This window comes from Oncorhynchus keta, chromosome 10 (genome assembly GCF_023373465.1).
Source record: "Oncorhynchus keta strain PuntledgeMale-10-30-2019 chromosome 10, Oket_V2, whole genome shotgun sequence".
Taxonomy (NCBI): domain Eukaryota; kingdom Metazoa; phylum Chordata; class Actinopteri; order Salmoniformes; family Salmonidae; genus Oncorhynchus; species Oncorhynchus keta.
Window position 1 is genome coordinate 26,049,023 of NC_068430.1, and position 23,782 is coordinate 26,072,804.

General features: G+C 45.0%; 1 protein-coding gene across 4 annotated transcripts in view; it reads left to right on the forward strand.

Annotated features, from left to right (window-relative positions):
- The window catches only part of cadpsa (Ca2+-dependent activator protein for secretion a), a 155,013-nt gene that overhangs the window by 103,071 nt on the left and 28,160 nt on the right, over positions 1-23,782 (forward strand). For 2 of the 4 annotated variants that reach the window (XM_052526749.1, XM_052526750.1), the window contains exons 17-21: positions 2,269-2,392; positions 4,792-4,860; positions 10,109-10,215; positions 13,063-13,219; positions 19,725-19,866. In XM_052526749.1, coding sequence (XP_052382709.1) covers positions 2,269-2,392; positions 4,792-4,860; positions 10,109-10,215; positions 13,063-13,219; positions 19,725-19,866 — 599 coding nt within the window. Of the gene's footprint in view, positions 1-2,268; positions 2,393-4,791; positions 4,861-5,788; positions 5,828-10,108; positions 10,216-13,062; positions 13,220-19,724; positions 19,867-23,782 lie in introns of all 4 variants that reach the window. The other 2 variants (XM_052526751.1, XM_052526752.1) reach the window with 2 other exon arrangements.

Sequence of the window (23,782 nt, forward strand, 5' to 3'; positions counted from 1 at the left end):
GAACAATTAATCAAATGGACACCAGTCTATTTATATTGACCCCGTTCTACACATTTTGCCATGGGGCGGAGAGAAAATGTTGCAATTGTATAACATGTTTCATGCAATTCTATTCATTCTGCATTACTTAAAGCATGTTAATGATATCTGAGTGATAGTGACTAACAAAATCCCCCCAAAAAGGGGTTGGTGCCCCCCTAGCGTCCTGGGGCCCTAAGCGATCAGCAATGGTGTAAAGTACATAAGTAATCATTTATAGGTCGCAATTGTAAATGAGAACTTGTTCTCAACTTGCCTACCTGGTTAAATAAAGGTGAAATAAAAAAATAAAAATATTTTTGACAACTTTTACTTTTACTCCACTACATTCCTAAAGAAAATATGTACTTTTTACATTTAGAATGCTCAAGCAGGACAGAATTACCTATCAATATAACACTTTGTCATCCCTACTGCCTCTGATCTGGCGGACTCATGAAACACAAATATTGTGTTTGTTAATGATGTTGGAGTGTGACCCTGTCTGTCCTTAATTAAAAATCTGAAAATCGTGCTGTCTGGTTTGTGGTCCTTCTGTAGCACAGTTGGTAGAGCACGGCGCTTGTAACGCCAGGGTTAGTGGGTTCGATTCCCGGGACCACCCATACGTAGAATGTATGCACACATGACTGTAAGTCGCTTTGGATAAAAGCGTCTGCTAAATGGCATATATTATTATTATTATTATTATTATTTGCTTAATATAAGGAATTTAATGTATAACATTATTTTTACTTTGTACTTTTACCCAAGTATGACAATTGAGTATTTTTTCTACCACTGTCCTTAAAAGTATCAAATCAAATTTCAAATCAAATCAAATGTATTTATATAGCCCTTCGTACATCAGCTGATATCTCAAAGTGCTGTACAGAAACCCAGCCTAAAACCCCAAACAGCAAGCAATGCAGGTGTAGAAGCACGGTGGCTAGGAAAAACTCCCTAGAAAGGCCAAAACCTAGGAAGAAACCTAGAGAGGAACCAGGCTATGTGGGGTGGCCAGTCCTCTTCTGGCTGTGCCGGGTGGAGATTATAACAGAACATGGCCAAGATGTTCAAATGTTCATAAATGACCAGCATGGTCGAATAATAACAGGGCAGAACAGTTGAAACTGGAGCAGCAGCACAGTCAGGTGGACCGGGGACAGCAAGGAGTCATCATGTCAGGTAGTCCTGGGGCACGGTCCTAGGGCTCAGGTCAGTTGAAACTGGAGCAGCAGCATGGCCAGGTGGACTGGGGACAGCAAGGAGTCATCATGTCAGGTAGTCCTGGGGCATGGTCCTAGGGCTCAGGTCCTCCGAGAGAGAGAAAGAAAGGAGAGAATTAGAGAACGCACACTTAGATTCACACAGGACACCGAATAGGACAGGAGAAGTACTCCAGATATAACAAACTGACCCTAGCCCCCCGACACAAACTACTGCAGCATAAATACTGGAGGCTGAGACCGGAGGGGACAGGAGACACTGTGGCCCCATCCGAGGACATTTAAAACCAGATACTTTTAGACTTTTACTCAAGTAGTATTTTACTGGGAAGTATTTTACTGGGAAGTGTTTTACTGGGAAGTATTTTACTGCGTAACTTTCCCTTTTTTCATTTTCTGTTAAGGTCTCTTTACTTCTACTCAAGTATGACAATTGAGTACCTTTTTCCACAACTGGCAATCGCTTATGCCTGGAGCTGGCCCTGGCGGTACAGCCCAAAAAATGTATTTTATTGGGCCTCCCGGATGGTGCAGTGGTCTAAGGCACTGCATCGCAGTGCTAGCTGTGCCACCAGTGACTCTGGGTTCGAGCCCAGGCTCTGTCGCAGCCGCCCGCTACCGAGAGGCCCATGGGGCATCGCGCACAATTGGCCTAGCGTTGTCCGGGTTAGGGAGGGTTTTGCCGGCAGGGATATCCTTGTCTCATCGCGCACTAGCGACTCCTGTGGCGGGTCGGGCGCAGTGCACGCTGACCAGGTCGCTAGGTGTACGGTGTTTCCTCCGACACATTGGTGCGGCTGGCTTCCAGGTTGGATGCGCGCTGTGTTAAGAAGCAGTGCGGCTTGGTTGGGTTGTGTTTCGGGGGATGCTTGGCTCTTGACCTTCGCCTCTCCTGAGTCCGTTACGGGAGTTGCAGCGATGAGACAAGACAGTAACTACTAACAATTAGATACCACGAAATTGGCGGTAAAAAAAGAGGGGGAAAAGTATTTTTTCTACAATGTCTTCTGTTCTGTCCCAGGTGCTGATGAAGGATATCGTCACCCCTGTGCCCCAGGAGGAGGTGAAGACAGTCATCCGTAAATGTCTGGAGCAGGCAGCCTTGATCAACTACCAGCGCCTCTCAGAATATGCCAAAGTAGAAGGTAGATGACACTGACACCCCTCCACACACACACACAATGCAGCATCACACCGTGTCCTACACTCTTTCACACACAGTACTGTACTGTACTATTTATGTTCTGTCAACATTTTTGTCTCCCTTCTAGCATTGTTACCACAATAGCGTTGATATCTATAGGGATTATCACACGTTGTTGTTGCACAGTGGCCTACAGTACTTGGGGAAAAGACACAATCAGACAGCAGTTGTGAGATACTACAGACATCATGCCCTCTGGTGCTTTACCACATTGCCCCTGCAGGTCAACTGTTGCACTCAAACGACATGACCTCTTAATAAACATCAGGACTCAGTTTCCCGATAGCAATGGGATTTAGGCTTACAAGTATTTTAATGATGCATCATTCCCGATGTAACATGAGTTTCCCAAAAGACCACGCATCGCTAAGTACAATGTTGGAGCATGTGTCGATACTGATAGAATCAAAAGAAAGGCAGCACTGTTCTCTGATCAGCTTTCTCCATTCAAATCTTACCTTAACATTATAATTATTCATCAATACTGACGACGGATCCGCTCCTAGCTGAGAGATATTGTCACATTATGGCTGCAAATATTGAGGCAGCTTATTCTATTGCTTACCTATAATAATGCACTAAATTACAGATTCATTTGTCACATCATTGCGCACATGTTGTTACACAAATATTGAGGTAAAAATTAGACAGTGTAGCCTACAAATTGAACTCAATTGACTGAACATGAAATTGATTTCAATATGATTTAAACATTGTACATAGGCCTATGTAGCCAACAGGCTGACTGTATTTTTTAGTGCAGTCATCTCGGTTTTATTTTGAAGCATCATTTTTATCATTTGCTTGTCCAATTGCGAAAGCTACAGCAACTGTGTATTTATAGGCAACTTCGTTCCAAAGTTATCTGCGGTCACAGAAAGACCGATAAACAGCTAGATTTTTTTTGTTTAGTGGATATCTTCTGTGTATAAAGTGAGATGGAATGGCATCTGGCGACAGTTTGGGTTTCCAAAAAAGATAAAGATCATCTTTAGCACTGGCACTAGAAATTAGAAGGCAATGGATAAAATGTCATGTTTGTGTTTTGGGAGAACTCTCCATTTAGAACTGATCTCAGGGACATTTTAAGAGGAAAGTCAAACATTGAAATACAATCAAATAATGGAAATAAGGTGTTGTATTTATATTGTATTGAAAATGCAGTAGATAACGCGAAGCAGAGATTTCATACATCATTTTCACAATGTGATAAGTAATATTGGCGCCTTTGAATTAATAAACTGTTCTGATCCCAGCTACAGTAAACAGTGAAGAAATACTCCATCTTCCCCTAATGTGGCTGCTCTTACTTTTACTCTTTTTATTCACAGGTGTAATTTACATTGATATAGCTCCCTAAATGAACTTGCACAGTAGAGATGTGTATAGTAAGTAAAAATGCATTCAACTCCCCGTGAATCTGCCATCTTTAAGCTGACTCCTGTATGTCTCAGCTTCTCTCTGGGCCAGTCAACCCACTGTCCCTCTCCTCTTGCACACCGTTGCGGCTTCAAGGTGGGGTGATGCTCTGAAGCAACAATTCCACCTTCCCTGGTTTCCTCTCCTTTGTTCTGAAATAACCTTCATCTTCTGTTCATCTTACCCCCCTCTGCTTTCCTCCTCCTTGTCTATTGGCTTTGCTGCTTCACTCCAAGCCCCTTGTAGTGTGAACACAAGTCAGGAAGGCCAATACACAAGGCATGCTGGGATTGCCCTCTGCAGCAACCCAGTATTTGTCCGTTGCATGTCCCAGGATTTCTTTACTAGGCATACAGAACTGGCTTACAAACTAAATTATGTGTTGGAATATATTTCTGTGTGTGTGTAGCTTTGACTACACTCACCTATACTATTTTACTGGAAATTTCTAGTCTCAAATTCAGCTCTTCTCTATTCCGGTCAGTTTCTATAAAGAAATACCTGAGGGTGCCGAAGATACTGAAGGAGATGCCCCTTAGTATCTTGGAGTGGAAATACTGCAGAAAAATCCTGTTTCTCATAAACATGTGCTTGTTTGTTGCCTTGATTGGGAAAAACTCAAACTTGATAGAAATGTCTCCCACCTTAATACCATTTGGCATGACGAATGGTTAAACAGAAGTGTGTCCAAAGACGACCGCCAGCCCACACACCCTTTGTCCAACCACCCCTCTCCTCCACATTCGGCACTTCGGGCCCATCCCAAACCTTCTCCCCAGCCGCCAAACCCCACCCTCCACCACCACCATCTCCACAGAGGAACCTGTGGGGACCCCTATCCCCCACATGCAGCTACCCTTAGAGCTCTGACCTCTCCTCCTCTGACCCCAGCCTCTTGCATGCCCCGATCCTCTCTTGTAGGGAAAAAGAGAGAAATGTATGAGCATCCTGTCTTCTGCTTGGCGTCTCAAGTGATGGATTTAACCATTCGTGAGTACCTTCTTCATCCTGCTCCACCCTCCTCCACCCGTTCCTCCTCCTCCCCTTTCCTCAACCATCTTTTTCTATTTTCAACATCTCTCCGTTCACACGTCCCAATCCCCTCTATTACCACCATTCCTTGCTGCCCTCTTAAACTATCTCTCTCACGCTCTCGTTCTTGCTTCTCTTAAGTCCTTTTCCTTTTGATCCGTTGCTTCTGTCTGTGAAAGCCACCTGTGAGAGATCCAAGCCCATGGTCTGTGTCTGTCTGTTAGGTCCTAGCAGGGCAAGCCAGGACCAAGACTCCAACGGTCTGTGACAATCATGAGAGATCTTATCTACTGTATCTGTCAGCTTTGTTTTCTGTTCACATGCCTGTCTGCGAATTGAATGCATTTTTACTTTGCTTCTGTGTAAACCCCCCTCAGTCCTGTTGTACCATGTCTCACTGGTACAGTACATGATACAGGTACACCATACAGCTACTGTACCATAGGGAACATTGTCATGACTTTCCCTGTTTGTATCATTTCACACTGGGGACCAGAGTGGTAAGACAACAGGAACAGGAAGTGGCAACCATAAACTGTATGTCCTGGGATGTTTATGTTTTTTGTGTGTGTGTGTGTGTGTGTGTGTGTGTGTGTGGGTGGGTGGGTGGGGGGTTGGGGGGGATGTTTGGACCACTGTCTGTATATGTTTTACTGTTTGAAGCTATATGTGTGTCTATGTCTGACTACTGGTTAACATCAGATCTGGAGAGGAGATCCCTTGGGTGAAGAGTGAAAGGTGTTGCTCAACCACTTTTTTTCCAGACTTCCACTCTATCCTGCTCTTATGCTTTCATTACTGACTATCCACTCCTCTCTCTCTTTCTCTCCCTCCCACCTTCCCTCTCTCTTCTTCTCTGCTCTCCCTATCTCCTGCTCTCTCCTAGCGGAGAAAACTCAGAAAGATAAGAAGGATCAGGATCCAGGTGACACCATCCTATATATGAGCATATCCTAACCCAGTTAGAGCCATAACAACATAACATCTCACAGCCTTCCTGAGGCACGGCCTGGGAAGGTTACAGGAATGTTGTGACAGAGTTATGTCTCCATACCCCTGTCCTGTATTTTCCCCTGTACCTGCACTGCATTCCAGTGATGGAGATGCAGCCCTCCCCAGTGGGTGATTGTGGTAACCCTAACTATAAAGTCCCCTCTCTAGCCCTCCTGTTAAGACCACTCATCTGTGGAGTAGCTCCACCAATGGGCCTCCTCTGAATTCTCTTAAAATGCTTCCTCTTTCCTGCAATGATGTTTCCTCTTTTCTAAAAAAAAGAAAATATGTCAAGGAGGGGAAGAAAAGAAGTGAGGGAGTGAGGAAGGGAAGAAAAGAAGTGAGGGAGTGAGGAAGGGAGGAAAAGAAGTGAAGGAGTGAGGAAGGGAGGAAAAGAAGTGAGGGAGTGAGGAAGGGAGGAAAAGAAGTGAAGGAGTGAGGAAGGGAGGAAAAGAAGTGAGGGAGTGAGGAAGGGAGGAAAAGAAGTGAGGGAGTGAGGAAGGGAGGAAAAGAAGTGAGGGAGTGAGGAAGGGAGGGAGGAAAGAAGTGAGGGAGTGAGGAAGGGAGGAAAAGAAGTGAGGGAGTGAGGAAGGGAGGAAAAGAAGTGAGGGAGTGAGGAAGGGAGGAAAAGAAGTGAGGAAGGGAGGAAAAGAAGTGAGGGAGTGAGGAAGGGAGGAAAAGAAGTGAGGGAGTGAGGAAGGCAGGAAAAGAAGTGAGGGAGTGAGGAAGGGAGGAAAAGAAGTGAAGGAGTGAGGAAGGGAGGAAAAGAAGTGAGGGAGTGAGGAAGGGAGGAAAAGAAGTGAGGGAGTGAGGAAGGGAGGAAAAGAAGTGAGGGAGTGAGGAAGGGAGGGAGGAAAATAAGTGAGGGAGTGAGGAAGGGAGGAAAAGAAGTGAGGGAGTGAGGAAGGGAGGAAAAGAAGTGAGGGAGTGAGGAAGGGAGGAAAAGAAGTGAGGGAGTGAGGAAGGGAGGAAAAGAAGTGAGGGAGTGAGGAAGGGAGGAAAAGAAGTGAGGGAGTGAGGAAGGCAGGAAAAGAAGTGAGGGAGTGAGGAAGGGAGGAAAAGAAGTGAGGGAGTGAGGAAGGGAGGGAGGAAAAGAAGTGAGGGAGTGAGGAAGGGAGGAAAAGAAGTGAGGGAGTGAGGAAGGGAGGAAAAGAAGTGAGGGAGTGAGGAAGGGAGGAAAAGAAGTGAGGGAGTGAGGAAGGGAGGGAGGAAAAGAAGTGAGGGAGTGAGGAAGGGAGGGAGGAAAAGAAGTGAGGGAGTGAGGAAGGGAGGAAAAGAAGTGAGGGAGTGAGGAAGGGAGGAAAATAAGTGAGGGAGTGAGGAAGGGAGGGAGGAAAAGAAGTGAGGGAGTGAGGAAGGGAGGAAATGAAGTGAGGGAGTGAGGAAGGGAGGAAAAGAGAAGATGGAGAAAATTAGTAAACAAATGAACGGAGAGATCAATTTTAAGACCATTCAGACCATTGCCATTGAGTATCTCACTTGTGTGATTGAAACCTGCAGAGGTAGCACAACTTTATTGCAAGCTTCAATACATGTAAGATAGCAGTTATGTGTTTGAATTCACAAGTTGTGCAATGAAAGTATCACATCCTCTGGAGATGGTGCATGAACATCTCCAATGTACTAAAATGCAATCGTTTTGAATAAAAACCTCATATCAAAGTTTGGTTACACATTATGACTGATGAAATGGTTTGGATATTCTGGCTGATATTTCCCATAATGTTATATCAATGGCAATTTTGATACATTGGAGATAAATAAGTGAAGCAAGACGATATCATAGATCACGATAGCACATAGTCATCATTATTAATGTCACTTCCGACTGTTTCAGGTTCACAGTCTTGCTGGTGTCACTGTGTGAGATGTAATTGATCATTAAATGTCACTGACTGGACAGCACTCACACCTGGTTTCCCTGGTCTAAATCAGTCACTGACTAAAAAAGAAGCGGACATCCCTTATACTGTAGAATGTGGCAATACTGAGTTTCTGTTATAGAAGATCTAGATGTTTGGCCTTGCCCCTCACCTGTATCACTCCAGCACCCATGCCCCTTCATTGACCAATGGAAGAAATGCCCGTAGTGTTTGCGGGCATTCTTTTAAACCCTCCATCCATACTGGTGACCAGACCAGAATTTCAACACAGTCAGAGGCAATCCTCTGGCCACTGTCCATTCCACAGACACCACTGGGCTTAAAGTGCTCTGCCAGTGTGTGTGCGTCACAGAGCTGTACTTCTGTACACTGCTAATTAAACCCCTGCTACTACAGAGCCTCACTAGCACAATGACAGTTGTGTGTGCTGGACAAAGAGCAGAAGTAGCGAGCAGAGGACATGGTCTTTGCCTCATTTCTTCAAGTGTAGAAGTCCACATTGTCACATTAATCTCTCCATTTTACTGGGACTGTAAAGAGGGACTGAGAAGTGCAAAATAAATCAAGTAAGTCAGTGTTGTTGTGAAAAGTCTGTCTGACTGATTCATTAAGAAGAGATCAGGCATATGTAAAGATGTTTGACACTCAGATGCCCTGAAGTCTGAACGAGCACCCAATATGTTATTGTATAGGCTCCTACGCAGTTCTCCAGTTACCTATGCTGACTCTCTCTCTCTCTCTCACAAATACCATCTCTTCACCATATTCATTATTATTTTCTTTATTTCAAAAGCATACATTTATGTGTAATTTCATCACAACCTCATTGGTCAGTTGAGATGGTTGTGTTTTGTCCCTTGGTTGTGTTTCGTAACATGATCGCTGTAGACTGAATTTGTTTCCATTGAGTAAAGTATGTGAACTAGAGGTCTTCACGGGTCCAAAGATGGATCTGGGGGCTTTCCCACCCGGGCGTGATATGCATAAATACATTTTTTTTTTAAAGGAGAGACCCGTTCCGAATCGAGCCGAAGACAACGAGATCTGTTTCGTATAGACCTGGTCGGATCCAGAGGCAGTCGGATCAGAGTGAGGGAAGCAGCAGAAAATTGATTTTTTTAAAGCTACTTTATTAGCCAGAGCTGATAAAACGTGAGAGGAGGGAGAGAGGCGTGTTGCTCTAGCAGGCGGGGGAGGGGCCATACTGTGAGCGAGTGACGAGACCGCAACCAACCAAGTCGATAGTGGACTAATAACTGCAATAGCTAGGTTATTTATCATCAAATATGATGACGTAGTACCTGTCTTGACTGCATCAAACTGGGAGAAGCTAGTTAAGCTAGCTAACATTAGCTAAGTAGGTTCATTAATGCTTCAGTGCATGTGCCTTCTCATCCTACAGTTACGAATAATAACTCCATTCAGAATATTAAGTAGCAGCCTACCTGTTGGCTCTTGGTCGTTGTAGCCTATCCTTGTCCTTTAACTTTTAATTGAGTCATTTTAATTCCAGCTTCCATTGATTAGATACAGTATCTCCTAACTTTTGCCCCACACGGAGGCTCTATGACTGTAGCCTATTGCCGCTTTGATGACTTATGATTGGCCAACAACAAGCTCATCGATACACTCTCGTGAAAAGTAAGAGCAGCAGCTTACATGATGAAATGTCTCTCTCTCTCTTTCTCTCTCTATATAGCAACAGTCGCGTTCAGATCTGTACAGGCCCTTCCAGGGTCAGTCAAGATTACACACACCTGAGACCCGTGACACTCAGACCCATGACATTATTTAAATTCTGGAACAGGACCCACTCTGGTCTCTGGTATCCGGGTACAGGTGGATCTGTGAAGACCTCTAATGTGAACAGCAGACTGTCATTGTGTATTTTGTTGTTCAAGATGGATTTGATGTAAAAACCTGCCAATACTTGCACTCTACACTTTCTTAGTGGTTATATTTATCCTGGCTGTCACAGCTATCCTACTTAGCAGGGGGAAATGACCAGACTTCAGGGAGTGTCGTTTTGCATATCACATGTTAAACTTGAGCGTCTCACGTAAGAAACATTCAAAGTGTGGCTGTCAGCACATACCGAACATGAGCGATGCACAATGTTCTGCACATTTTGCATGTTAACTGTGGAACTTGTCTGTTGTTTTCCCTGTTTTAATTTGTCTCATTATACCTGCAGTGTTCTAGAGATGGTTGTATTACAGTGTTGCCCTAGGAGACTTGCACAACATTAGCATAAGGTTGATCAAACGTTGAGGGGAAGTTTTACAGCCATGTATCTCCCTCCATATTGACCTGTGACCTTTGTGCTTCAGAGAATGTAGGGCGCTTAGTCACCCCTGCCAAAAAGCTGGAGGACACCATACGTCTGGCCGAGCTGGTCATCGAGGTCCTCCAACAGAACGAGGAGCATCACGCAGAGGTGAGTACAGCCCACATACATAATTCCAAGGTCAGTTATTATCAGAGCAGAGTGTTAAGAACTACAAGGACCATGGGGCATTTATTCTCTCTGACTCTGTTTAACAGGCTACAGTCACAGTCGGTACAGTATTTATATCAGTTCTTTTTATCTCCATATCTCAGTAGTGCATGCTAGCCAGACCGCATTGGCCTGCACGGTAAGGGGTCAAGGTGTGGGTTTAAAGGTCAAAAAGTTTGCATCACTTCTCACTCCTCCATTTCATGTGCACCAGGCATCGTTTGGGATGACAACGGTGAGCAATGCACAATTTGACGGGGGGACTTCTGATTTGGTCACTCTGTTTCCTAAACAAGCCTCCTAGAAGGGAATACCCAACAGGGCTTTAATTAAGCCAATTGAATCATATCCTAGCTTAGGCGCTATAAGGGTTTTTGTGGTGATGTCACAAGTTGCTCTTCCTGTAATTGAGGGTGTCCCCAACAGAAGTTGCATGGTGCTGGTAGAGCAGTGTAGTGTCGTGTATTGTAGTGTAGTATAGAACAGTGTAGTGTAGTGTAGTGTAGTGTAGTGTAGTGTAGTGTAGTGTAGTGTAGTGTAGGTTGGGTGTGATGATGATTCAGACTACCTTCCTGTTGTTCACACTGCATTTGTACTCTTTCTGGAAACATGAAGAGAATTTACAGAACTCAGTGACCCATTTTTAAACACCAAATGTGTCTACTGATTATGTGAAGGCTAGGCCAAGTGCATGGTTTTCCTCATGCATATTATGTTTACTCACAAAAGAGAATGTTGACATATTTCTTAATAGACGTTGAGCTCTTGAGTATGGTTTGTCAATTAAACTATCATTTGTTTTTTCTCCATTGGTTTGGATCATGTCTTTCTTTCACTGTCAACATCACATATTTCCTGCCAACTAACCATTAGATGGAAAAAAGTAAACACGGGGATGTGAACAGAAGTATACCTGACTTAATCCCTTCCTGTTCTCTTATTGTTTGTTTTGTTTGCGGGGAATGTTCGGACAGGGCAAAGAGGTATGTGATGGATCCTGATAACATCCTGATAACATGACCCCCAACCCCTGCCCCCCCCCCACCTGCCATGACCCCTAACCGCAGTCACCCCCCACTTGCCATGACCCCTAACCCCTGCCACCCTCTACCTCCCATATTATGTGATGTACTGAAGATGCCAAATGCCCAGGGATGATCTTAACTGTTCCCATCTCTCTTCCTAGTAATAGCCTTCCCTTATACTTGTTTTCAGCCCATCCTGGAGAGTTGTGCTTGTGCAGCCCAAAGGGTTGCATTTGGTGATAAAGCAAACCTCAACAAGCACTGTGGCAGTGTCCCTGTCTATCATACTCAGATCCCTCCCACTGAAATCCCCCCCGACCACATCACATCGCCCCCACCCCTCCCGTCTGGTGCAGTTTTATCTGTCCACCCCAACTGCCACAGCCAACTCTGGTCCCATCCTGTCAGTGAAAGGCCTGCTCTGTGGTGCTGTGTGTTTGGGGAAAGCTGTGTGACAGGTAAGAGAGGTGATCCAGTCACCTCCACCCAACAAGCTGATCCTCCTCCATTGTAGACCTGATTACTCTCAATGGAAAAAGCATGTCATTTGTCTGAGGTAACGTGACCCGTATGTCCCCTCTTGCATTTCTCAAAATGCTTTGTTGTGTGAATTTTCCCATCGGAAATTAACACCAACAACATCAGTAGACCAGCATAACCAGAAATAGACACATCTTCCACTCCTTCTCAACCCAGTACCCTCAGTCACCTCATCCATGTACCAGTCAGTTTGAGTCAATTACATTTTTATTCTAGTAATTTGGCAAATCTAGTAATGTTTCTGTGTATAGTGTATGCCATGGCGAATACAGTTCAGGAATTGACAAATGGAAATTAAACCAACCCTAACTATTACCCAATTTAGCAGCCAATGTGAAGAATCAGTAGCTGAATCCTCCCACTGCTTGAGGCCTGTAATGACAGTTTTATTTATTGTTATGAGCCTCTCCATTTTGACCCTGAGTCTGTTGCTGGTTGCTGCTGGCGCTGTCATGGCAACCGTCCCATGCCAGAGTGCATGACGCCCATGGGAACATTCACATCACAGAGGTGTGACGATGTGAATGGCTGATGGCCAAGTCCTCTACTGGCCCAGAGGACCACGGGCAGGGAGAGGGGGAGCATGGGAGGATGAGTGTTAACCTGCATGAGACCAGCCTGTTCCAAACTCTGTCACTCCACTGATTCTGTCTATCCTATGGGGAGGCTCTGAGCAGCTCTGTATGAATGACTTAGTCAAGGAGCCGTATCTATGCAGTTCTCTGTGTTTCGCTCTGTGGGCCAACAGAACAGCGCACGCTTAGCCGTGCTCGAGTGCAGAACTTAAACACTGTGCTCAAAGCTGTAAAGTGTCCCCCAGAGATCTCGGTGTGATGCCTCAGAGGTGACAACTTGACTCTTATTGTGAAGAAAAGAGCCCTTATATAGATCGGTGGAGTAACATTATCTTCCTTTCCTCTCTAGAGAATGACACTTTGAGGCTTGTATTATAGTTGCATACTCTTATCCTCAATTTGTTTGTCTCTCTATCTTTGTCTATTTCTCCACCTGCCTCCCTTTTGCCCTCTTTCACCCTCTATTTGTTTTTCATCAAACTTTATCTGCACATTCCTGTCTCTTCCTTGTATCTCTTTCTTTCATACCCTCTTCTCTCCTTCCTCTTTTTCTATGTATTCCTCTCTTCTCTTTCATTCTACACTCTCTCTCTCCCCATCTCTCTGTTTTCTCTCCCTCGCTCTCTCCTTCACTCCTCTCTCTCTAGGCATTTGCGTGGTGGTCAGACCTGATGGTGGAGCATGCAGAGACCTTCTTGTCTCTGTATGCAGTGGACATGGATGCTGCACTGGAGGTTCAGCCCCCTGACAGCTGGGACAGCTTCCCTCTCTTCCAGTTGCTCAATGACTTTCTGAGGACCGACTGTGAGTGACTCCAACCCCGGCCCAGGCCCTGGACCAGGGCTACATTATGAACAAACACACACAGCGTTTAGCACTCCCAAACCATACAGCACATACAGCACACACAGCACATACAGCACACAGTCTGGAGCATTCATGACACATAGGACTGGGTTTTTATTGAATGTTCATTGTGGTTGATCTTGGCGAACTGGAGAAAATAAAACCTAGTGTTGAGATCCAAATTGAGGAGAATATGTTCCGATCTAATATTACTTTCACACTGCATGATCCTTTCTGCATTTGTCTCCAGTGTAATGAAACGGATGAAGGTAATTAAGAGGACAATGCAGCACTGTGGGAGCTTCTTACTAAGAGCTGAAACTAAAATTGAAATGGTTGCTGTGGGCCCTGTAATTATTCGGTGCATGTGACAAATAGAATTGATGAACTGTAGTTGCCGTAGGAGCGCTGTCCAGGGTTCTGGAAGCATGCGTCAGAAGAGAAACACTTTGTGAAGTGAACCTGCACTGGGCTAATTGTCCCAGGGGAATGTCTCATTCTAGTTTGTCAGCCAGGAGTCTGGAAGAATGTAATGTAGTCTGTTGTTCACCTGCAGTGGCTTAATGGACTTGGACTGGAACAGCTTGTTATGCTCACTTGTTACTGCTGCACAATTGGCCACATTCATAGTTGGATTTTTTTAAACAGCTGATTGGTTATTCACATTGCAATGATCATAGAAACAAGAACATCTGGAGACAAGCCAAAAAGAAGGATGAAATTAATGGTATTTTGATAAATGATAAATTGACATTTATCCTCTACGGGATCGGTGTCCCCCAGCGGGACGGTTGAGCTAACGTAGGTTAATGTGATTAGCATGAGGTTGTAAGTAACAAAATAAAATCCCAGGACATAGACATATCTGATATGGGCAAAAAGCTTACATTCTTGTTAATCTAACTGCACTGTCCAATTTACAGTAGCTATTACAGTGAAAGTGTACCAAATCAAATCAAATCAAATCCTATTTTATTTGTCACATACACATGGTTAGCAGATGTTAATGCGAGTGTAGCGAAATGCTTGTGCTTCTAGTTCCGACAATGCAGTGATAACCAACAAGTAATCTAACTAACAATTCCAAAACTACTGTCTTATACACAGTGTAAGGGGATAAAGAATATGTACATAAGGATATATGAATGAGTGATGGTACAGAGCAGCATACAGTAGATGGTATCGAGTACAGTATATACATATGAGATGAGTATGTAGACAAAGTAAACAAAGTGGCATAGTTAAAGTGGCTAGTGATACATGTATTACATAAGGATGCAGTCGATGATGTAGAGTACAGTATATACGTATGCATATGAGATGAATAATGTAGGGTAAGTAACATTATATAAGGTAGCATTGTTTAAAGTGGCTAGTGATATATTTACATCATTTCCCATCAATTCCCATTATTAAAGTGGCTGGAGTTGGGTCAGTGTCAATGACAGTGTGTTGGCAGCAGCCACTCAATGTTAGTGGTGGCTGTTTAACAGTCTGATGGCCTTGAGATAGAAGCTGTTTTTCAGTCTCTCGGTCCCAGCTTTGATGCACCTGTACTGACCTCGCCTTCTGGATGATAGCGGGGTGAACAGGCAGTGGTTCGGGTGGTTGATGTCCTTGATGATCTTTATGGCCTTCCTGTAACATCGGGTGGTGTAGGTGTCCTGGAGGGCAGGTAGTTTGCCCCCGGTGATGCGTTGTGCAGACCTCACTACCCTCTGGAGAGCCTTACGGTTGAGGGCGGAGCAGTTGCCGTACCAGGCGGTGATACAGCCCGCCAGGATGCTCTCGATTGTGCATCTGTAGAAGTTTGTGAGTGCTTTTGGTGACAAGCCAAATTTCTTCAGCCTCCTGAGGTTGAAGAGGCGCTGCTGCGCCTTCTTCACGACGCTGTCAGTGTGAGTGGACCAATTCAGTTTGTCTGTGATGTGTATGCCGAGGAACTTAAAACTTGCTACCCTCTCCACTACTGTTCCATCGATGTGGATAGGGGGTGTTCCCTCTGCTGTTTCCTGAAGTCCACAATCATCTCCTTAGTTTTGTTGACGTTGAGTGTGAGGTTATTTTCCTGACACCACACTCCAAGGGCCCTCACCTCCTCCCTGTAGGCCGTCTCGTCGTTGTTGGTAATCAAGCCTACCACTGTTGTGTCGTCCGCAAACTTGATGATTGAGTTGGAGGCGTGCGTGGCCACGCAGTTGTGGGTGAACAGGGAGTACAGGAGAGGGCTCAGAACGCACCCTTGTGGGGCCCCGTGTTGAGGATCAGCGGGGAGGAGATGTTGTTGCCTACCCTCACCACCTGGGGGCGGCCCGTCAGGAAGTCCAGTACCCAGTTGCACAGGGCGGGGTCGAGACCCAGGGTCTCGAGCTTGATAACGAGCTTGGAGGGTACTATGGTGTTGAATGCCGAGCTGTAGTCGATGAACAGCATTCTCACATAGGTATTCCTCTTGTCCAGGTGGGTTAGGGCAGTGTGCAGTGTGGTTGAGATTGCATCGTCTGTGGACCTATTTGGGCGGTAAGCAAATTGGAGTGGGTCTAGGGTGTCAGGTAGGGTGGAGGTGATATGGTCCTTGACTAGTCTCTCAAAGCACTTCATGATGACGGAAGTGAGTGCTACGGGGCGGTAGTCGTTTAGCTCAGTTACCTTAGCTTTCTTGGGAACAGGAACAATAGTGGCCCTCTTGAAGCATGTGGGAACACCATGCTATTGTTTGAGGACAGTGCACAATTCTGAACTTGAAAATGTATTAATAAACCAATTAGGCACATTTGGGCAGTCTTGATACAACATGTTGAACAGATATGCAGTGGTTCATTGGATCAGTCTAAAACTTTCCACACTGCATCCATCTAGTGGCCAAAATCTAAATTGCACCTGGGCTGGAATAATACATTATGGCCTTTCTCTTCCATTTTAAATATGGTACAAAAAAATGCATGTTTTTCTTTGTATTATCTTTTACCAGATCTAATGTGTTATGTTCTCCTGCATGAATTTCCACAAATTTCATGATATATTAGATTTCATAGTGTACACTTTGCATACAGTATGTTTGATGGACTGTAGCATACACAGATGGACTAATCCCATGTAATACTAGTAATTCTGATTTCCATGACTTTGACAGTATAGTTGGAAATGTAAATCTGCCACCGTGATATCAAGCATCCATCTCCCTCAGGCTTCTCCAGTGGTTTACAGGAGCACAATAACACAGTACACACACAGAGCAGCATCCCAATACTACCAAACCATACCACAGGGGAATTTTACATGGAAGGTCATTTGTTTTGTCTCCCTGAAGCAGCTAGCTTATGTGTCATGAAATAGCCTTAGCACCAGATAGGCGCCAAAGTCGGACACCATTCAAGCAGTTAATGAGGTCTAAAACAGTGGTGACTGGGAGTAGGGCGAGCCCTGCATCCTCACTCCTGGACAAATACATCGAAGTGTACAGCAGCCACTCAAGTGGCTAATTGGAGAGCGACAATCAGGGAACAAAATAAACATTGCACCTACTGTGTATCATCGACCTTGACTTCTATACACGAGCACACACACACACACACACACACACACACACAGCGCCAAAGGGATAAAGAGGAAAACAGACCCACTGTTTGGAGCCATGAGCCATCGCATTAACACACACTGGCCTCCATTTTATCTCCCTTGGTCTGTGTTAGCGTTGCCTTTTTACCAGTTGAATCTAGAGGAAACTTGCCTGGTCTAAAATATAAATATATATATATATAGCCATCAGATATACATTTACATTTACATTTAAGTCATTTAGCAGACGCTCTTATCCAGAGCGACTTACAAATTGGTGCATTCACCTTATGACATCCAGTGGAACAGCCACTTTACAATAGTGCATCTAAATCTTTTAAGGGGGTGAGAAGGATTACTTTATCCTATCCTAGGTATTCCTTAAAGAGGTGGGGTTTCAGGTGTCTCCGGAAGGTGGTGATTGACTCCGCTGTCCTGGCGTCATGGGGGAGTTTGTTCCACCATTGGGGGGCCAGAGCAGCGAACAGTTTTGACTGGGCTGAGCGGGAACTGTACTTCCTCAGTGGTAGGGATGCAAGCAGGCCAGAGGTGGATGAACGCAGTGCCCTTGTTTGGGTGTAGGGCCTGATCAGAGCCTGGAGGTACTGAGGTGCCGTTCCCCTCACAGCTCCGTAGGCAAGCACCATGGTCTTGTAGCGGATGCGAGCTTCAACTGGAAGCCAGTGGAGAGAGCGGAGGAGCGGGGTGACGTGAGAGAACTTGGGAAGGTTGAACACCAGACGGGCTGCGGCGTTCTGGATGAGTTGTAGGGGTTTAATGGCACAGGCAGGGAGCCCAGCCAACAGCGAGTTGCAGTAATCCAGACGGGAGATGACAAGTGCCGAGATTAGGACCTGCGCCGCTTCCTGTGTGAGGCAGGGTCGTACTCTGTGGATGTTGTAGAGCATGAACCTACAGGAACGGGCCACCGCCTTGATGTTAGTTGAGAACGACAGGGTGTTGTCCAGGATCACGCCAAGGTTCTTAGCGCTCTGGGAGGAGGACACAATGGAGTTGTCAACCGTGATGGCGAGATCATGGAACGGGCAGTCCTTCCCCGGGAGGAAGAGCAGCTCCGTCTTGCCGAGGTTCAGCTTGAGGTGGTGATCCGTCATCCACACTGATATGTCTGCCAGACATGCAGAGATGCGATTCGCCACCTGGTCATCAGAAGGGGGAAAGGAGAAGATTAATTGTGTGTCGTCTGCATAGCAATGATAGGAGAGACCATGTGAGGTTATGACAGAGCCAAGTGACTTGGTGTATAGCGAGAATAGGAGAGGGCCTAGAACAGAGCCCTGGGGGACACCAGTGGTGAGAGCGCGTGGTGAGGAGACAGATTCTCGCCACGCCACCTGGTAGGAGCGACCTGTCAGGTAGGACGCAATCCAAGCGTGGGCCGCGCCGGAGATGCCCAACTCGGAGAGGGTGGAGAGGAGGATCTGATGGTTCACAGTATCGAAGGCAGCCGATAGGTCTAGAAGGATGAGAGCAGAGGAGAGAGAGTTAGCTTTAGCAGTGCGGAGCGCCTCCGTGATACAGAGAAGAGCAGTCTCAGTTGAATGACTAGTCTTGAAACCTGACTGATTTGGATCAAGAAGGTCATTCTGAGAGAGATAGCGGGAGAGCTGGCCAAGGACGGCACGTTCAAGAGTTTTGGAGAGAAAAGAAAGAAGGGATACTGGTCTGTAGTTGATGACATCGGAGGGATCGAGTGTAGGTTTTTTCAGAAGGGGTGCAACTCTCGCTCTCTTGAAGACGGAAGGGACGTAGCCAGCGGTCAGAGATGAGTTGATGAGCGAGGTGAGGTAAGGGAAAAGGTCTCCGGAAATGGTCTGGAGAAGAGAGGAGGGGATAGGGTCAAGCGGGCAGGTTGTTGGGCGGCCGGCCGTCACAAGACGCGAGATTTCATCTGAAGAGAGAGGGGAGAAAGAGGTCAGAGCACAGGGTAGGGCAGTGTGAGCAGAACCAGCGGTGTCGTTTGACTTAGCAAACGAGGATCGGATGTCGTCGACCTTCTTTTCAAAATGGTTGACGAAGTCATCTGCAGAGAGGGAGGAGGGGGGGGAGGATTCAGGAGGGAGGAGAAGGTGGCAAAGAGCTTCCTAGGGTTAGAGGCAGATGCTTGGAATTTAGAGTGGTAGAAAGTGGCTTTAGCAGCAGAGACAGAGGAGGAAAATGTAGAGAGGAGGGAGTGAAAGGATGCCAGGTCCGCAGGGAGGCGAGTTTTCCTCCATTTCCGCTCGGCTGCCCGGAGCCCTGTTCTGTGAGCTCGCAATGAGTCGTCGAGCCACGGAGCGGGAGGGGAGGACCGAGCCGGCCTGGAGGATAGGGGACATAGAGAGTCAAAGGATGCAGAAAGGGAGGAGAGGAGGGTTGAGGAGGCAGAATCAGGAGATAGGTTGGAGAAGGTTTGAGCAGAGGGAAGAGATGATAGGATGGAAGAGGAGAGAGTAGCGGGGGAGAGAGAGCGAAGGTTGGGACGGCGCGATACCATCCGAGTAGGGGCAGTGTGGGAAGTGTTGGATGAGAGCGAGAGGGAAAAGGATACAAGGTAGTGGTCGGAGACTTGGAGGAGTTGCAATGAGGTTAGTGGAAGAACAGCATCTAGTAAAGATGAGGTCGAGCGTATTGCCTGCCTTGTGAGTAGGGGGGGAAGGTGAGAGGGTGAGGTCAAAAGAGGAGAGGAGTGGAAAGAAGGAGGCAATATACAAAATATACAAAAGAGAGAAAATCTGGTATGGTAGCTTATAGCGAGCTAGACTAATATTAATGTTATTTATTTTAGACACGTTTTTCTGCTCATTATTATCAAGGGTGCCTATCATTTTGGAGGTGACTGTTCCGATGGTGTTACATTTGAATGAATGACTTCATCTGACCTATATGCTCTGTCCTGTCTCAGATAACCTGTGCAATGGACAGTTCCACAAACACCTGCAGGACCTATATGCCCCACTGGTGGTGCGATATGTGGACCTCATGGAGTCATCCATCGCCCAGTCCATCCACAGGGGCTTCGAGAGAGAGTCCTGGGAGCCTGTCAAGTAAGGACACCCCTAATATCAACACCCCATTGAAATGGTTACATAGCCCGGATGCTACTGTTTCTGCATTCAAGTTGGCTATAGTAGAAATCGACTGATGCCCAGGCTAGTCATAATGCAGTATAGACATACTGTATAGGTAGATGCTAATATCTTCAGTTTTCAAACTTGAATTACTGTCAATGTTTTCAGGCTTTCCTGTTCATGTTAACAGAAATATTCTGATGTTTTGGTAATCATGTGTACCATATATTTGTACATGAAATATGTTGATATCCACACATGAAGTATGTCTACTTGTGGGCAATTGTGTAAAAAAAAAAACTTTATTTTTATTTAACCTTTATTTAACCAGGTAGGCTAGTTGAGAACAAGTTCTCATTTGCAACTGCGACCTGGCCAAGATAAAGTGCAGCAATTCGACACATACAACAACACAGAGTGACACATGGAATAAACAAAGCATAGTCAATAATACAGTAGAACAAAAGAAAACAAAAAGTCTATATTACATTTACATTTACATTTAAGTCATTTAGCAGACGCTCTTATCCAGAGCGACTTACAAATTGGTGCATACACCTTATGACAACCATATACAGTGAGTGCAAATGAGGTAAGTTAAGGAAATAAATAATAAGTAATTACAATATAGCAATTAAACACTGGAATGGTAGATCGGCAGAAGATGAATGTGCAGGTGGAGATACTGGGGTGCAAAGGAGCAAAATAAATAAATACCAGTATGGGGATGAGGTAGGTAGATAGAAGGGCTGTTTACAGATGGGCTATGTACAGGTGCAGTGATCTGTAATCTGCTCTGACAGCTGGTGCTTAAAGCTAGTGAGGGAGATGTGAGTCTCCAGCTTCAGAGATTTTTGCAATTCGTTTCAGTCATGGGCAGCAGAGAACTGGAAGGAAAGACGACCAAAGGAGGAATTGGCTTTGGGGGTGACCAGTGAGATATACCTGCTGGAGCGCGTGCTACTAGTGGGTGCTGCAATGGTGACCAGTGAGCTGAGATAAGGCGGGGCTTTACCTAGCAGAGACTTGTAGATAACCTGTAGCCAGTAGGTTTGGCGACGAGTATGAAGCGAGGGCCAACAAATGAGAGTGTACAGGTCGCAATGGTGGGTAGTGTATGGGGCTTTGGTGACAAAACTGATGGCACTGTGATAGACTGCATCCAGTTTGTTGAGTAGAGTGTTGGAGGCTATTTTATAGATGACATCACCGAAGTCGAGGATCGGTAGGATGGTCAGTTTTACGAGGGTATGTTTGGCAGCATGAGTGAAGGATGCTTTGTTGCGATATAGGAAGCCGATTCTAGATTTAATTTTGGATTGGAGATTCGTAATGTGAGTCTGGAAGGATAGTTTACAGTCTAAACAAACACCCATGTATTTGTAGTCGTCCACGTATTCTAAGTCAGAGCCGTACAGAGTAGTGATGCTGGACGGGCGGGCAGGTGCGGGCAGTGATCGATTGAATAGCATGCATTTAGTTTTATTTGCGTTTAAGAGCAGTTGGAGGCCACGGAAGGAGAGTTGTATGGCATTGAAGCTTCCCGGCGTAGGGGTAGCCATGTGGAAAGCATGGCCAGCCGTAGAGAAATGCGTATTGAAATTCTCAATTATAGTGGATTTATTGGTGGTAACAGTGTTTCCTAGCCTCAGAGCAGTGGGCAGCTGGGAGGAGGTTGTGGTACTTATTAATAAGTATTAACCCAATTATTTACTATATATTTATTTATATTTGTCCATATTGCAAGTAAGATCATCTGAAAATATTGTTGCAAACATGTTTCTTGAGTGTTTCCCTAGAGCACGTGTCAAACTCATTCCATGAAGGACCGACCGTCTGCGTGTTTTCACTCCTCCCTTGTACTTGATTGATGAATTAAGGTCACTAATTAGTAAAGAACTTCCCTCACCTGGTTGTCTAGGTCTTAATTGATAGTGAAAAACCCTGCCGTGGAGTGTTCATATGGTACCCCTTGTATGAATGACATTGCAGTTTGTTGTCACCATATGTTGAGTTGTCATAAGTCAACTATCTTTTGTCATTAGTCCCTTCAATGCTGATAGGATACACTTTACACATTATTTGTCACCATTAGATTTGCCTCTTCAATTCAATGCAAAGATACCCTTACTTGTTTAATTTCAATAACAGATTTTTTAGTGCTAATTTACTAATTTGTTTTGCTAATTTCCTCACCAATTTTATTTGTTTTCCTTGGCATTGCTTTTATCTAGTTTGTTTCACTTTCCCTTTTAAAACACATCCACGTTACCAGTTGCGGGACATTTTTTTCTGTTCTGTTTGTTTCTACACAAGAGCCTAAGAAGTAATCTGCCTGATTTGAATCTACCAAATGTCAACATCCAAATGCCCAAAGTAACAAATCTACCGCCAGTTAGCTTCCCAACAATGCCTAGCTTTTCTACACCCAACTGGATTGCAACTACATGTGACTCAGTGTGTATTGAGTCTCTGTTGGAGCCTGAAACATGAAACATGCACATGATATGTTCTTGGCATGAACATATCACATGTCCTCTGGGACGCTGGCTGTCTGGCTTAACTTCTGAAGATGGACAGAAATATCCAACAGTCTTAATTTCGATGGGGTCAGCTCTGGCCTAAGGGATTTTGCAACTATTTCATTGATTTTAGCACGTTACAGTTCATATGAGAAAATCAGTCAATTGAATATATTCATTAGGCCCTAATCTATGGAATTCACATGACTGGGAATACAGATAAGCATTTTTTGATCACAGATACCTTTAAAAAAAATTGGTCTCACAATGGTCCTCAGGTTCTCGTCATGGTATTTTTGTGCATTCAAATTGCCATCTATAAAATGCAATTGTGTTCGTTATCCTTAGCTTATGACTACCCATACCATAACCCGACCCCCACCATGGGGCACTCTGTTCACAACGTTGACATCAGCTAGGAACTCTCCCACACAACTCCTTACATGTGGTTTGGGGTTATGAGTTCATTTGGACGTACTGCCAAATTCCCTAAAATGGAGTTGGAGGCGGCTTATGGTAGAGAAATTAACATTCAATTCTCTGGAAACAGCTCTGGTGGACATTCCTGCTGCCAACATGCCAGTTGCACGCTTCCACAAAACGTAACATCTGTGGCATTGAGTTGTGTGACAAAACTGCACATTTTAGAATGGACTTTTATTGTCCCCAGCACAAGGTGCACCTGTGTAATGATCATGCTGTTTCATCATTTTATTGATATGCCACACCGGTCAGTTGGATGGATTATCTTGGCAAAGTTGAAATGCTCACTAACAGGGATGCAAACAAATTTGAGCACAACATTTGAGACAAATAACCGTTTTGTGCGTACGGAAAATTTCTGCAATATTTTATTTCAGCTCATATGGGACCAACACTTTACATGTTGCGTTTTTTTTTGGTATAGTTAGCTCATGGCAGCTACTCCACTATAGGTTACAATAAAACTTTGGCTGTGGTAAACATTGTAGTCAATTAATCACATTTAATATATCGCATTTTATTCATACAATAGTTTATAAAACCAAACATGCCTAACTTGCAGAATTTGGAGAGCTTTGATCAGCCCTTGGTCTCCTGGGGTGTGTCTTTACTGAGGCATGAGCCTCTCAGATACACTCCTACTCTAATGCAGAGCATGTTAACTCATTCACCACATGATAATGATCCCCCTTTGTTATCGACGGAATATGACATTTCCCATTTCATTAGTGAGTCTGTCAGTTGTAAAACTCCATGTCTACCTGTTAGCTCTGAGCGCTCCTCGAGGGGGAGGGAGAAAGCATAAAGATAATTGCAAATCTACAGTATGTTTAGATATGGTGATTAAAAGCACTTTTCCTGCACCTTGAGCTACACCTGATACATTA